At 35.9% G+C, this 16,041-nt stretch overlaps 1 protein-coding gene across 2 annotated transcripts in view; it reads right to left on the bottom strand.

Moving 5' to 3' along the window:
• XPR1 (xenotropic and polytropic retrovirus receptor 1) overlaps positions 1–16,041 on the bottom strand; it is a 214,543-nt gene that overhangs the window by 29,671 nt on the left and 168,831 nt on the right. For both annotated transcript variants that reach the window (XM_086343523.1, XM_086343524.1), the window contains exons 10-11: positions 15,054–15,225; positions 13,415–13,609 (exon numbers count right to left, since the gene is read on the bottom strand). In XM_086343523.1, coding sequence (XP_086199649.1) covers positions 13,415–13,609; positions 15,054–15,225 — 367 coding nt within the window. The remainder of the gene's footprint in view (positions 1–13,414; positions 13,610–15,053; positions 15,226–16,041) is intronic.

The raw sequence follows: 16,041 nt of genomic DNA on the forward strand, positions 1-16,041 counted from the left end.
GAATGTACACTGGGATTATCCAGTGCTGTATACCTGGAACACTGGAACACTGTACATCAACTATACTTCAATTTAAAAAAATTAGTAAAAAAAGATATGTTATGTTCATCTATGCATGCCAGGCATCCAGCACAGCCTGACATACAATAGGTATTTTATAAATGTTTGCTGAATAAAATAGATGTGACAGATGTAATGAAAAAAAAAATTCAATTATTAAATTGTACTTAATGCAATTTATCATCTGTATAGATCCTTATTTACTGACTCTTTCATAACAAAATTATCTCTTCAGTGATTTTATTAAAGATTGACTTCTACATTTTCTCATTCCTTTAGTAATATAACAAAATAATATTTCTAGAATGTATAAAATTATGTTTTCATCTTCTCTCCTGCAGAGAGAAAACAGTTTCATTTCTTGAACTAAATGGAATGCTACTGACCATAATTACTCTACAATATAAGGATCCCATAAGTTTTTGATACTCTCTCAAATGCTTACTTTATAAAGCTGTAAAATACCTTCAGGTACTACATTCATATGGGTAGGAACTTTTTTCTTAGTTAAACTGAAAAATATTAAGCAACAAACACATGTTAAAATTATAGACAACTAAAACTGGAAACAAGATTGTGTAAGATTTAAGTAGTCATAATATCAGTAGTATACAGTAATAAGACTTGAGTAAAAATATAAAAATAAAATATAGATGTTAGAAAAATGACAATACTATACATTATGATTAACAGATCTAAGAAGGAGGTGAAAGGATACATAACAGGAGGTATGCACAGAGAAAGATGGTATGCTAAAATCTCTCCCACCATTTTCCACACAACTTGCCAATCAATATTCTAAACTTGTATAACATATCAGATCTAAAAGAGCCATGTGAAATAACTCAATCTCAGAGTCTAAGACTGTGATGCCTTTTTATAAAAACCTTCATTTGATGCCTTTTCTTTCAAATTGGGTATTAGAAATAAGAGTACAACCTGCACTATCCCAAACTTTACCAGTACTTCTGAAACATCTATTCAAATATTTAATCCAGAATCATCTCATCAATTACAGTATCAATTCACTTTGAAAGTGAAAAGTGAAAGTGTTAGTCACTCAGTCGTGTCCAACTCTTTATGACCCCATGGACTATAGCCCACCAGGCTCTTCTGTCCATAGAATTCTCTAGGCAAGAATACTGGAGTGGGTTGCCATTTCCTTCTCCAGGGCATCCTCCCGACCCAGGGACTGAACCTGGGTCTGCATTGCAGGCAGACTCTACCGAATGAGCCACCAGGGAAGACACAACTCACTTTGAGATTTAATTAAAAATAAAAAGTTTAAGCAATCTCTATCTCTAATGACTTTAAGCAAAAAAAAAAAAAAAAAAGTTGATAGGGAAACAAAATCTTTTGGTCAGTAAAGAACCCTTGGTACTTTGGGGTTTTTTTTTTTTGTATTTGTGCTGCAGCTTCCATTAGAGTTAACACTTCTAGTCTGTCTCTGCCCTCGCTCTCTCATTCCTCACTAAGGAACTTATTAACACATACTCTCTTAAAGCTTTCTTATGAAGTGGGAACTTTGTTATCAGGTAACATGCCCAAGGTGTATTTGATCCAAAGCCTATACTCTCATTCAGTATATTCTACTGGTTCTCTACTATTCACTGCTTGACTACTATCTAAGACTTTACAAATAGTACAGTGAGAGGAAGCAGTATGCAAACCAAGTTGTTTTCATATTTGCTTACTACTTTTCAGACCACCTGACCTGCCTCTTGAGAAACCTATATGCAGATCAGGAAGCAACAGTTAGGACTGGACATGGAACAACAGACTGGTTCCAATTAGGAAAAGGAGTACGTCAAGGCTGTACATTGTCACCCTGCTTATTTAACTTATATGCAGAGTACATCATGAGAAATGCTGGGCTGGAAGAAGCACAAGCTGGAATCAAGATTGCTGGGAGAAATATCACTAACTTCAGACACACAGATGACACCACCATTATGCAGAAAGTGAAGAGGAACTAAAAAGTCTCTTGATGAAAGTGAAAGAGGAGAGTGAAAAAGTTGGCTTAAAGCTCAACATTCAGAAAACGAAGATCATGGCATCTGGTCCCATCACTTCATGGGAAATAGATGGGGAAACAGTGGAAACAGTGTCAGACTTTATTTTTTTGGGCTCCAAAATCACTGCAGATGGTGACTGCAGCCATGAAATTAAAAGACACTTACTCCTTGGAAGGAAAGTTATGACCAACCTAGACAGCATATTGAAAAGCAGAGATATTACTTTGCCAACAAAGGTCCGGCTAGTCAAGGCTATGGTTTTTCCAATGGTCATGTATGGATGTGAGAGTTAGACTGTGAAGAAAGCTGAGTGCCGAAGAATTGATGCTTTTGAAGTGTGGTGTTGGAGAAGACTCTTAAGAGTCCCTTGGACTGCAAGGAGATCCAACCAGTCCATCCTAAAGGAGATCAGTCCTGGGTGTTCACTGGAGGGACTGATGCTGAAGCTGAAACTCCAATACTTTGGCCACCTCATGCGAAGAGCTGACTCACTGGAAAAGACCCTGATGCTGGGAGGGATTGGGGGCAGGAGGAGAAGGGGACAACAGAGGATGAGATGGCTGGATAGCATCACCGACTTGATGGACATGAGTCTGAGTGAACTCTGGGAGTTGGTGATGGACAGGGAGGCCTGGCGTGCTGTGATTCATGGGGTCGCAGAGAGTCGGACACGACTGAGCAACTGAACTGAACTGAATGTTTAAGTGTGGTCAATGAATCACCTTTAACAGAATTACCATGAGGTACAGGTTAAAAATGTAAATTTCTGGATCATCACCCTAATCTTAGTGAATTAGACTACAGGTGGGCCCAATATTATGCATTTTTAAGTAATAATCCATGGTGAGTCACACATATACCAAAGTTTTAGAATCCCAGCATTACATCATGCTACCTTGTTGGAAATACTTTTTTAGAGTAGAAAAGGGAATGGATTCAGAGGCTGAGAATTATGGTTTTGCTACTTACTGCCATGTGACCCAGGGCAGGCCATTTAATCTTGCTGATATATGAAAACAATAACAACCACTACTTTCTCTCAGGGTTAATATCAGGTTCAAAATAAAATAATCTATGCCAAGATACTACATAATGGCAAATAGCTCTATGAGAATAATAGAATATAAAGAGCCAAAGGATCCTGTCTTAGATAGTCTAGGACAACTCTCTTAATTTTTTTAATGAAAATAACTACTTTCCTGTTTATAAAAGAATCATACACTTACAATAAAAAATTCATGAAAGGACGATGTGAGAGCACTGGACAGCCATATTACCCATAAATGTTATTTTATTCATCTGTTAAAAGTTTTAATATTCTTACTTTCTTTTCATTTTCTTATACAATAATTATAATCAGAAGAATGTTAAATAATAGTCATGACTGCAGATATCCTCATGTTAGTCGAGATTTTAGTGAGAAATGTCTTGAATACTTCACCTTTAAGTCATGATTCTAACTGTTGTCTGATTGACAGATTCTGTGTGTGCGCATGCGCGTGCATGCTGTATTTAAGACGGATCCTTATGTATATTTTTAATTAGTGAATGTCTCCGGCGTCTATCTAGATGATCAATCTCATGGCTTTTCTTCCTCAGTCTTCAGTAAAATATTCCTAAATTATCTTAGTCATGGTTACTCCAAAGCTCATGTTCTTTCTCTCAACATGAAATAGTGCTTTTCATTAAGATGATGCTTTTAAAATTCTTCCTGGCAGAGGATTTGATTAAATTGAGCAGAGAGAGGGATTTGGCTTTCTAAGGAGAGGACATTCCACTTTCTGCAACAGAAGGTTAAATGAAGGGTAAATTTTAAACACTGGTTTCAAATATCAAAGTTGTTTCAGTTGAGGAAAGAAATACAGTTGGTCATATATTCATAACTGAGAAGGAGGAAGAAGATTATACAACAGACCCTAGACTTTCAGCTTGTCCTTCTTCAGTGCCCTGGTCTTTTCTACGCCAGCTATGAAATGTTATTAAGCCTCAATATTCCATTTTGGTAGATGTTCATTTCTTTTGAGTAGACTTCCTGGTGAGATTAAAATAGTTGCAAGTAGTACAATTCTGCTTTTAAAAGAAATACACTCTTAAAAAAAATCAATTAAAAAAACAGAGATGCTCCAGGGTATTATTATTCATAGGCAAACAAAAGTATTTACAGAGAGCCCTGAGAATCCCACATGAGGAACAAAGAAACGCAACACATCCATGTGATATTTAAGCAGTAGGTAGATGCTTTATTTTCCCTCCTATTAAGCAGAAGCACTATTTTAATATGCGAAGAAAATACTACTTTTAACATAAGAAAAAATTCTTTTACTCTAAACATTTCAATTAAAACTCAATCTTGTACCTCATTCAAAATACCACCAAAGAGGGATCTCCCTGGTGGTGGTGAAGAGCCTGCACTTGCTAAGCAGAGGGCACAGGTTCAATCCCTGGTCAGGGAATTAAGATCCCACATGCTGCATAACATGGCCAAAAAAAAAAACTACCAATGAAACCGAGTATTAGTCACTGGTCTTTCTTTCCATATTTTGCTTGCTACATTCTAGGAAGCATCCTGGAATGTTTATTAACAATACGTATTAAGGATTTAGCCAGGCAGCTTTAACAAATACTTAATTATCTCTGGTATTTTTTTAAAGTGAATTTCAGGACCCTAACAAAAAATAAAACTCTAAGCAAATTGTTCATGTCAAACCATTCTCCCATCACTTGAAAGAACATTAATATGTTAGTTAGTTCTTCAATTCAAGAATGACTTTCAATTTTCTGGCAGAGAGAAATTATTTATATAGTTGGGCTGACTCCATAATGCTCTTATTAAGAAAAGCATATGACTGTTAATGTGATATAGCCAGTTCCTGGTAATGTCTCTGGTTTTCCATGAATGTGGCCATTAGTACAAAAGGATCACAAAGAGGCCTTCTGACGTGGCCTATCCATGTAAAAGTACAGTTTAAATTACTCTCCCCCAATGTACCTCTGTTGGAGAAGGAAATGGCAGCCCACTCCAGTGTTCTTGCCTGGAGAATCCCAGGGACGGGGGAGCCTGGTGGGCTGCCGTCTATGGGGTCGCACAGAATTGGACATGACTGAAGCGACTTAGCAGCAGCAGCAATGTACCTCTGTGATTTCCCAAACACAAATTTATTTGGCACTGGCATAGGGACAGCACACTACCCTATCTGATCTTCCTATGTTTACCACAAGTTTAACATTTTACCTGTGAGATGAGCTCAGGTCATTCTGTAACATTAGAAGGGAGTTTAGAGTAGAGTATAAATAATCACAAGACCTGGGTGTGAATTCTAACTTTGTCACCTACTTGCTACTTGACTTTGGAGCTATATTGTTTGTATTCAGATTCATAACCTAGGTTCTTTCATTTCATAACTGTAGGACTTTGGCAAGTCCTTAACCTGTTTTCAATTTCTTCACCTAAAAATGACGATCAAGTGATTACTTCTATCAAAGACTCTTCTGTTTATTTCTTTGGTACACACAGAATTTATTCAGGCAAAGAGAAGCAGCCATATTCTCATGTTAGAGATACTTGAAGTTGCAGTTCTAGAGGTAACACAGGTGTCCAGCCAGGATCAGTAATGTTGCGCATATAAGCTGTGATATCTTCACTGTCTGTTGGGGATTCTGTAAGCTACCCAACATCCTCAAAATAAACCTTCCTTATTAAAATACGCAGAGGATTTCTGTTGGTTGTCATATGAATCTTGGGTATAGAGGGTTATTGGAAGGCAAAACCCCCAGAGTTTTGGAAATCTATCTTGAAGACTGAGGACTCAGAGTCTCTCTCTTTTCTGAAAGTGCCACTTGGTACATGTGTACTTCCAGAGCAAATGCATAATGGAGAGTGATAATGTCGAGACCCACAGTGTGGTGGCCATTCTCTAAAATGGCATCCAATGTTCCTTGCCCCTAGGTATTCACATCTGCAGGTAATTCCCTCCCACATTATTCCAGGGTTGGTCGGTAGCACATAGCGTAAGTGATAGAGGGACAAAAACTCTCCTTGATATAACTCTAGTCAGGCTCCTCTAAGTTCTCTAGATCTAAAATTTGGTGTCCATCCTTGTCAAGCATGCATCTCCCAGTTGTAGCAAGAATCTTGCTAAGTCAGTTTAGAGAGAATCCTTTACCCTCAATATCTGATCACCCTCGAAATCTCATCAAATTCCTCATCCTCTACCCTTGGCATCTGATCACCCTGGTCTAATTTCAGCAAAAATCCTGTCAAGTCAGTTTAGCCAGAATTCTCCCTTACCATTGGTGTTTCCTTTTAGCAATTTCCACTCAGTGACCACCACCCTGCTCCTTGGCTATAAATCCCCACTTGTCCATTCTATATTCAGAATTGAGCCCAGTTCTATACTGAGATCTCTTTTCCTCTACTGTAACAGTTCCTGAATAAAATTTAGTTTTGCCACGTTACTGTTCAGCTCTGATTCTAACGCCTCAAAATGTTAATGCTATGAAGATTAAATAAGTCAACACATGTTAAATGCTTAAAATTGCTTAAAAGGATGTTAGTGCATAGAAGTATTCAATAATTATTATCTTTAAATAATATCATTATTCTTCATTTTCAAGAACTGTGGGTCACTTTTTACAAGTCACCATATATATAATAATAAATATATATAATTTAATCACTATAATTAAATTATTCTCCTACTGCTGGACATTTATTAGACTACTTTCATTTTTTACTATGAAAATGTTTACAATGCTGTGAACATACATTCATATTCACCCATTTCTATAATCACTTCCTTAGAAAAAAGTTATGGAAAGGAACTTACTAGGTCAAAAGGTATGAATGATTTTAATACTCTTGACAGAATTACCAAATTGCTTACCAATTTACATTCAATCAACAGAATGAGTGTCTATCTCTCTACATACCTGCCAGCAAAGGGCATCATCACTTCTTTGATTAAATATGATTTCAATTAGCATTTCTTCTGCTATAAGTGAAGTAGAACATTTTTCATATGTTTATTAGTCACATTTATTTATTCTGAAAAATTATGTTTATATCCTTTCCAATTAAAAAAAGTCAGTTAAAATTGATTTCTGTTTTGTGGTGATTAGATTACATATTAAAAATTTCCACTCCCTTCTTCTGTGACTCTTACTGATGTTGCATTTAATAATTTGCTTTGGCTGTTAAGGATGGGCAGACTCCTTTAAGCTCAGCTATACAACTTGCTTTGACCAATGGGAGGCTAGCAGATGAGAGGAAAGCAAAGACTTAAAATGTGTTTGTTTGTGCAACAGAACTGTTTCTGTTAGTACCACTTGAAGAGATTTTCCTTGGATAATTGCTGTCCCCTTGGCTGGGGCCCCAAAATGAACAAACATGTAGCCAACTCAAACCCAACTTTCAGGGAAGCACCAAAACGCCGATGAAAACAGTGGTGTGAAGCCGTGCAATCCAGCTGAGTCCAATCTAGTTCCAATTCAGCTGACCCACAGATAAAAAGGAGAATAACTATCTACACATACATAAAGAATAAATTACTATTGTTTTAAGTTGTTGAAGTCTGGGGTGGTTTAACACATAGCAATATCTGATTAGTACACTTAGGGTATTATACTATGAAACTCTGAAAGAAAGAGATCATATATAATCTACTACTTATATATACTGAGCAGGAACTTCAAGCCTTGTAACTCATTTGGTTCCTCACTTTTTCCTTTTCTTTCTGCTGAAAATACCTAAGAACAGTAACTTTTCTCGATGTTCATACTTTTTACTAATAATAGTCTCATATAAAATTATATATAACATAAATAATCTATAAATTAAAGTTAAAAATTTTATTTGCAAGTAATTGTCTTTAAATTCCTTTTAATTAGACAAATTGCTCCAGAAACTGAATTCATAGATAATTTTGACTTCTCTTTTAAACATCACAGATCCTCCATTAGTATCTAAACAATAACAGATACTGTTTTTAAACTTTAAATTTTTGTGCATGAGTGTTTCAAAAGCAACACAATTTACACAGAAGTGCTAACAAATTACATTTATCAGTTAAAAGAGCAATTAAGAAAACAAAAATTAGAGAAAAGACAACAAAATGGCATCAAGGTGTAAGTGTTTTTCTAAAAAGCTTTTTCTTTTAAATGACAAAGATGATACAAAAATATAATCTACTCAAATCTATAATATTTTAAAAATAATTTAAGGTAAAAAGAGATTGTTAGTATAATATTTATAAAACCATTTAAAATCAGCACAAAGCCAAGTAGATGAAAGTTACTCAAGAAACTTTAAAGTCAATTTAATATTCTTAAAGTCAATTTAATAATCAGAAACAAACAATATCTCATATTTGATTTTATAGCATCCAGCAAGATTTAAGCCAATGCTGACAAATGGTGAATTCTAAAATAATCTGTCTCTTGTCAGCATTATTAGTTAGGCTAGAAAAACTACAGCAAAATGTATCCAATTTCAAAAGGGTTAAAGATTTGAGATACTTTCAACATTAAGTCCAAAATGAAAGCATTTTATTCAAATGAGATTTTTTTTAAAGTTTGTTTATGTCTTTAAAAAGTTAATGAAACAAAAGTTTCCCCAGAGATTAAAAACAATAACAACACTAAACTGTGTTTCTATTATAATGTAACAAGACTAAAATTTGGAAATTCTGGCATAGAAGTCTATTATTCACGGTAGAAACAGGGTAACCAACAGGCCATCCCCGGACAGAGGAAGCACTTCAGGACTATGTGTGCTCACCCAAAACAATGAAATGACTATTTGCACTGAAGGCACTGAACTACTGCTGAGGAATCCTCATTAGGGGCCACAGCACGCCTTACAGAATGTTAAAGACGACGAGATCTAGAAGATATGAGAGATCTGGGCACTGGAGAACAACAGAGCAAACAAATACAAATGAACTCAGCTTTTAAGTGAGTAGAGAATCTCTCTTTTCCAAGTATTTTAAAATGTCTTATAGTAAATGCTAACAAATGCTAACAAAAATGTCTGAAGTAAAATATGAAATATTTTTAAAAGAACTTTTTTTTTATCCTTCTATGTATTCAGAGAACAGCAAAGAGTAAAATCTACTAAGAATTTATAAATATTTTAGAATGTTAGAAACTGTAAATGAAAAACAGAAAATCTAATGAAGTACTCTCGCTGCATCAATGGATTAGAAATAACAACATAATGGCTTTTTCTATTATTGTACCTCCCACTGGCTTTTCCTAGCCAAGGCCAAGAAACCTCAAGAACACACAAAAACCATTTACAACACTTTGCTGTCTCCTCTACTACCAATTCCAACAAAAAAACTTGTAGGAATGGCTTTTAATTTAGGCTTGTAATGAAAAGTGGATTCTTAAAATAAGATTGGCTTTGAGCGTTTCTAAAATCAGTGATGGAAAATAAAATATATTGAAATATTTAAAGTGTGTTTCCTTCTTACTACAAGGGAGGGCTAGCTGCAGTATTATCATACTTACTCCCCTCACTTGAAAAAAATGGCTTTAAGTATAGAGTTAATTCTTGTGCATCCATTTTTACAAACCATGCAGCATAGGCCATAACCTTTGGAACAATCTTGAAAATGCCCCCAATAATGCTGTTACTATGGTAACTCTTTTAGGCTAGTTCTCTGAAAGGACTCAGAATCCTGAGTCTGAACAAGGTTACCTCACCATTTTCTACACTTTCCCCTTCAAAAAATGCGTCCTTTGCAATAATACATATACATTCAATAGAAAAAGATCTACATCATTAACCATACAGAATCTGTTCTTTTAGATCAATCATCATTTCTAAAGTCTATGTTTTCTGATATCTTTTCTCTTGGAATACTGTCCAAGGAAACAAGAAAAATCAGATTCTACTTCTGATCATCATTTAATGTCAAATTTTCTGTCAAGGGTTACTTCCAATTGTCTGTTTGGTAAAAAGAAAAATTAGTGATAAAAATATTTAATATGTAGGAACTATAATGTTTTTTTTAATAGCAACTATAAAAAGTGTTCGGTACTATTTTTTTAATTTAAGGGATATGGTTAGGCTATACAACCAATGTTCTCTCTAAAAAATGCTTGTGTGTTTAAAAATTTGTCTGTGGGCACATGAATCAAATTCAGTCAGTAAACAGCTGTTACTTGAACAAAAGACCAAACACATTCATAATTGATACCTGGTAAATACTCCCACCATACACATGCAAGGTGATCCTAAGTGTATCTTTTAAAAAATTTCCATAAAGGAAGACACATATAAACCAGCTCTAGGCAGTGAAAGTAAAAGTGTTATTCGCTCAGTTGCAACCCCATGAACTGCAGCCCGCCAGGCTCCTCTGTCCATGGAATTCTCCAGGCAAGAATACTGGAGTGAGTAGCCATTCCCTGTTTCAGGGGATCTTCCTGACCGAGGGATAGAACCCAGGTCTCCTGCATTGCAGGCAGATTCTTTACCATCTCAGCCACCAGGGAAGCCCCAATAAAACATACCTGCAAAGCACAATAAGTTGATGCACAACAACAACAAAAAGTTTTGACTGAAGTTAACATACTTATGTATACCCCTGTGTAAATACCTCACTTTTTAGTTTTAGTTCTGAATTAGGGCTTCCCTGGTAGCTCAGCTGGTAAAGAATCCGCCTGAAATGCAGAAGACCTGGGTTCGATACCTGGGTTGGGAAGATCCCCTGGAGGAGGCCATGGCAACCCACTCCAGTATTCTTGCGTGGAGAATCCCCATGGACAGAGGACTCTGGTGGGTTGCAAAGAGACAGACATGACTGAGCGACTAAGCACAGCACAGCACAGGTAAGAATTAGTAAATCCCTATTAACAGAGGAGCCTGGAGGGTTATAGTCTATGGGGTCGCAAAGAGTCAGACATGACTGAGAGACTAAGCATGCAAAATAAGGGTTAACATACAAAATACACAAATAACTCATACACCTCACCATCCAGAAAAACACACCTATTTAAAAAATGGGCAGAGGTCCTGAACAAATGTTTTTCCAAAGAAGACATCCAGGTGGATGTCAAGCACAAGAAAAGATGTTCAACATCACTAATCATCATGGAAATGCAATTCAAAAACCACAATGATTTATCACCTCACATTTTTCAGAATGACTATTACCCAAAAGACAACAAATAGCAAGTGCTGGAGAGGATGTGGAGAAAAGGGAATCCTTGTGCACTGTAAGTGGAACTTTAAATTGGTACAGCCACTATGGAAAACAGTATGGAGATTCCTTAAAAAATTAAAAATAGGACTACCACACAACCCAGCAAGTTCATTTCTGGGAATTTTTCTGAGGAAAACAAAAGCACTAATTTGAAAAAACATATGCACCACTGTGTTCACTGCCTCAGTAGTAATAGCCAAGGTATGAAAGCAATCTAAGCATCCATCAATAGATGAATGGATAAAGATGTGGTATATGCGCAGAACGGAATATTATTCAGTCATAAAAAAGAATGAAATCTTGCCATTTCTCATGACACGAATGGTTGTAGACAGTATTATGCTAAGTGAAATAAGTCAGATAGAGATAGGTAAATATTGTATGATTTCACTTGTAAGTGGAACCTAAAAAACAAAAACAAAAAAAAGAACAAATATAACAAAACAGAAGTAGACATATATACAGAGAACAAACTGGTGGTTGTTAAAGGGGAGGTAGGTTACGGGATGAATGAAATAGGTGTGGGAGACTAAGAGGTATAAACTTCCAGTTATAAAATAAGTAAGTCACAAGGATCTAATGTACAGCATAGGGAATACAGTCAGTAATATTATAACTTTATATGGTGATGGACAGTAACTGGACTTATTATGACCACTTTGTATAAAAATACTGAACCACTACAATATATACCTGAAACGAATATAATATTAAGTCAAGTAAAAAAAAAAGAATAACTATTAGAACATACTGGGAAGCCACCAAAAGCAGGCAAAAAGCCTGAGCTTACTTTGGAAAGACACTGGCAATAAAGAGTAAAACTTCTGAGTCTGTGGCTTTTTGCCTAAGGGTGCTCCCAATACCCCTTCTACTCCAATAACAGAAATATCAGTCTTACTGCCTACAGGACAGAGTCAGGGTTGATGGAATGGCTGGAAATTTACAAGAGTAATCCTTGAAGGAAGAGACCTTCACAAAGGCTAAAATACACAATTTGAATACACAATGTTAAGTATCCCAGGCCAACAAGTAAGCATGTACAATGGAGAGCCTGAGGAGCTAGCCAAACAGTAAGTACACATAAGAGAGGAGTTATAAAAGAAAAAAATTAAGGGAGCTTTAGGATGTGATTCCTTCACTAAGGTATTTAGTTAAATTATATCATTTAACAAGAGTGCTTCCTTAGTGGTAGAATTATTGGCTACATTATCAATGTTACTGCAATCGCAGAATCTACTGCAAAAAGTGGAAGTATCAATAAGGTGTTCTATTAGACCAAATCTCAAGCTTTTCAAAAGAAAAAAATCACCCTAATCTTTCAAGACCATCAGACACACAGCAGCACTTTTGGAGCACTAGGTAAGGCTCCTAAATACAGCATCTCAATTAAAAATCACCAGAAAAAATTTTATCAAGCTATCTAAAAATAACTGTAATAATTTCAACTGGTAACATTTCTTTAGATGAGAGTGCAGCTTCTAAGGTGTAGGCTGACACTGATTTAAACAAAGAAGGAAGGCATTTTAGTAAAAGCAAGTGAGATCTTTGATTGACAGTTCTTAGAAGAAGGTTAAAAATTCAAAAGGAGTGACTGCATGTGGCTCAGAACCTAAAAGCCTTTTTCTCCTCCCAACAGAAGAACAGTCTCAAGTAATAACTAGTTGCCATGGAGATAAGAAACTAGAGAGATCAGAGAACTCAATTTGCAGTTAAATAGGCTGGAAACAAACGTTACTACTTGGTGAAGGGAAACGATTAAAAATATACATGACTGCCAGAGGGAATCTTTTTCACCTAGCATTTCCCAACCTCATTAATGAACAAGAAGTCTAAAAAACCAAATGAAAACCCAAAGTGTCTTGGACTGAACCCCTTAAATAAACATAATTCAGGATTTCAAACATTATCACAAATCCTTCCTATTCTGTATGACTTTGATTCTTTTCAATGTGTTAGTAAATTCTGGAATGAGGCTAAAATTGTGTTCAAGGACAAACTACTTACTATAACTGAGGGGGCTGGAAATTCAATGGGGAAAAAAAGCACGACAAATGGATAGGTAACCAGATTAAGAAACAGATTCACGTGGTAAAAATCAGGATTTTGAAAAATCTTTTCACATCCATTGAATACCTTTGTGAGTGCTGTAAAGGGCTGCAAATGTCACCGTGAAGAAAGTCGTGGAGTATTTCCCAGCATTAATTAAATGAGGAAAGGCTCTTTTTGTGTCTCGGTATCGGCGCAGGCACTGGATAAAGCGAAGCCAAGCAGGAATGCACTGAACAACAGCCCGCACACCATATGAATATTTGTGGCAAATTTCTGGTTCTGTGAAGATTTCAAAGAAGAAAAGATTACAATTAAAAAAACAAAAAACACTTGTTCACATAATTTAGTCATATACTGTAACCATTAGGAAGTCTTTAAGAGCAACGAACCTGCTTTTCAGAATCATTTTTTTCTTTGCAACTATTATATTAAACTTTTTAGTGATCAGAAGGCCGAGAGAGAAGGTGAAATACACAGTGGGAACTTATAAAAACCTACCCACTCAGATTTACAGTTTTGTAATCTATGCCTTTGTGTGCGTGGTCAGTCGTGTCCGACTCTTTGTGACCACAGACTGTAGCCTGGCCAGCTCCTCTGTCCATGGGATTGTCCAGGCAAAAATACTGGAGTGGGTCGCCATTTCCTTCTCCAGAGGGTCTTCCCAGCCCACGGACTGAACCCAGGTCTCCTGCATTGGCAGGGGGATTCTTTACTGTTGGAGCCACTTGGGAAGGCCCCTTTGTAATCAGTTTTGTGTAGTTTTACTACACTCCTTCTCTGGAGGAGTGTAGTAAAACTATAAGACAATTAGAGGTTGAGTACATTAATCAAAGAGGAAAAAAATTAGTGAGCTCTGTAACCTGAAACATCTGGAAAACCTAAAAATATCACTGTTGATGACAGTTTTATGAACTCCAAACCCCTACAACATATCCATTATAGGTTGTTCACATTCTTGTTCTTTGAAACAAAAGAAACAAACAACAACAGCAACAATAACAAAAAAACAAAGGGCAGAGTTTACATTTTTAAAATAAGAACAGAGTTGGTAAATCAATTTTCTTCAAATTCTGGAAATGTATCATAGTGGCTCAACATATAACAGAATTGTGATTTGCTGGAAGTTAATGAAAATCTGTGTTGGCGCTGGCATCATTAACTTTCGTTAGTCACATGTTACATAATCTGTCTAAATTTGGTCTTCATCATTAAGGCAAAATTCCCTAATAACTAGAATACCTGGCATAAGCTATAGTAAGAGTGACAAAAAGAGCCAAAAGAAAAACAAGGTCTCCAATAAGAACTAAAAAATCTCTAATGATTTGCTCAAAGCATGTGATCTAATTTCTAAATAATCAGTATTTTTGATCATCATAAAGCAATACTGTGATGGCAATTGTTGACAATAGAGCATCTGTGATATAATTACCAACCTACTAGAAGTTTTTTAGTTTTAGAATTCTTTAAATATAAGAATTTATATTTATATCTCCTGTATATATATATATCTCCTGTATATCTCCTGGCAAATGAGTGGCTAAAATTATAATATATAATTTAAGAGCCAAATTATATCAGATAAAGATATTGCTAAAACAGAGCCAAGTACATTTAATTAAGTTTGTAATATTATTGGATGAGCTTAAATTTCTCAGTTATCACTCCCAATATTTCTTGGTTTACACTGGCAGTTCAGTAGTGTGGATGCACATTCATACCCTACCTTGTGAATCTTTTGGCAACAGGCCCTCACTGTCCTCCCATTTGAGCTCAAAGCTGTAGAAGCAGATCATATATTCCAGGTCCATCAGTATCACTGACAGGCTGTTCAGCTGATCGGCCAGCCAGAAATCAGCAAAGCCTACCTTATGGAAGGGGGCTGTAAATACTCGAAACTAGGAGAAAGAAAAAAATCAGAAAACACAGAAACAAGAAAATTCATATTAAATTTATCTAATTTGTTTCTTACTCTACAGCATGATTTAGTTGATAAAATGGAAACCAATGAACCAATCACAAACACAGGGACTGGCAACAATAGTTAGGTTCAAAATTAATAATGAAAAGAATGAGTTGAATAGATCACTAAGAAAGAAATTAAAAGGGTGGGGCATGGGGAAGGCAGGAAGAGCAAGAGTTAAAAAACAGAAAGCAGAGAGGTGGGAAGAGCTGAAGTTGAAAGCAGAGAGAATGGCAGAAATGCACTGAGAGGACATTTACCATTAAGGTCTAAGATAAATTTACTGGAGACCCATGTGCTATGATTATTTCTGGAATATTCTCCCATCTTAGCTAAGTGAATACAAAGCTCTTCTTTGCCTACAAAAGGTAGGAAGGGAAGGATAGTACCTTGGCTGAAGTATGTCTCATTCCCTAACCAATGTCACTTTCATTTCGCTAGTGCCATGGCAATGATCATATCTGTGAAATTATGTCAAAAAAATCAGCCCACACCCCACTACTATGAAAACAATGATAAATAAAATTCAGGTTATATGTCTTGAACACTAATCCATGCTGCATATTTTTCTCATGATGCATTTCTTATAATCCATTAACTATAACAAATTCTATGTGCTAGGTGTTATCCATATCCCCATTTACAGAAGATAACGCCTTCTAACCTTATTTTGCGGAAGCCTGTTTACTACTGCAAAGGAAAATCCTGGCATTGCAGAGGGAGGAGTCAGATACTTATCACCAGAAAGAGG

Source organism: Bos grunniens, chromosome 16 (genome assembly GCF_055505025.1).
Source record: "Bos grunniens cultivar Pamir isolate PY7600 chromosome 16, Bosgru_T2T1.0, whole genome shotgun sequence".
In the NCBI taxonomy this organism is placed as follows: Eukaryota; Metazoa; Chordata; class Mammalia; order Artiodactyla; family Bovidae; genus Bos; species Bos grunniens.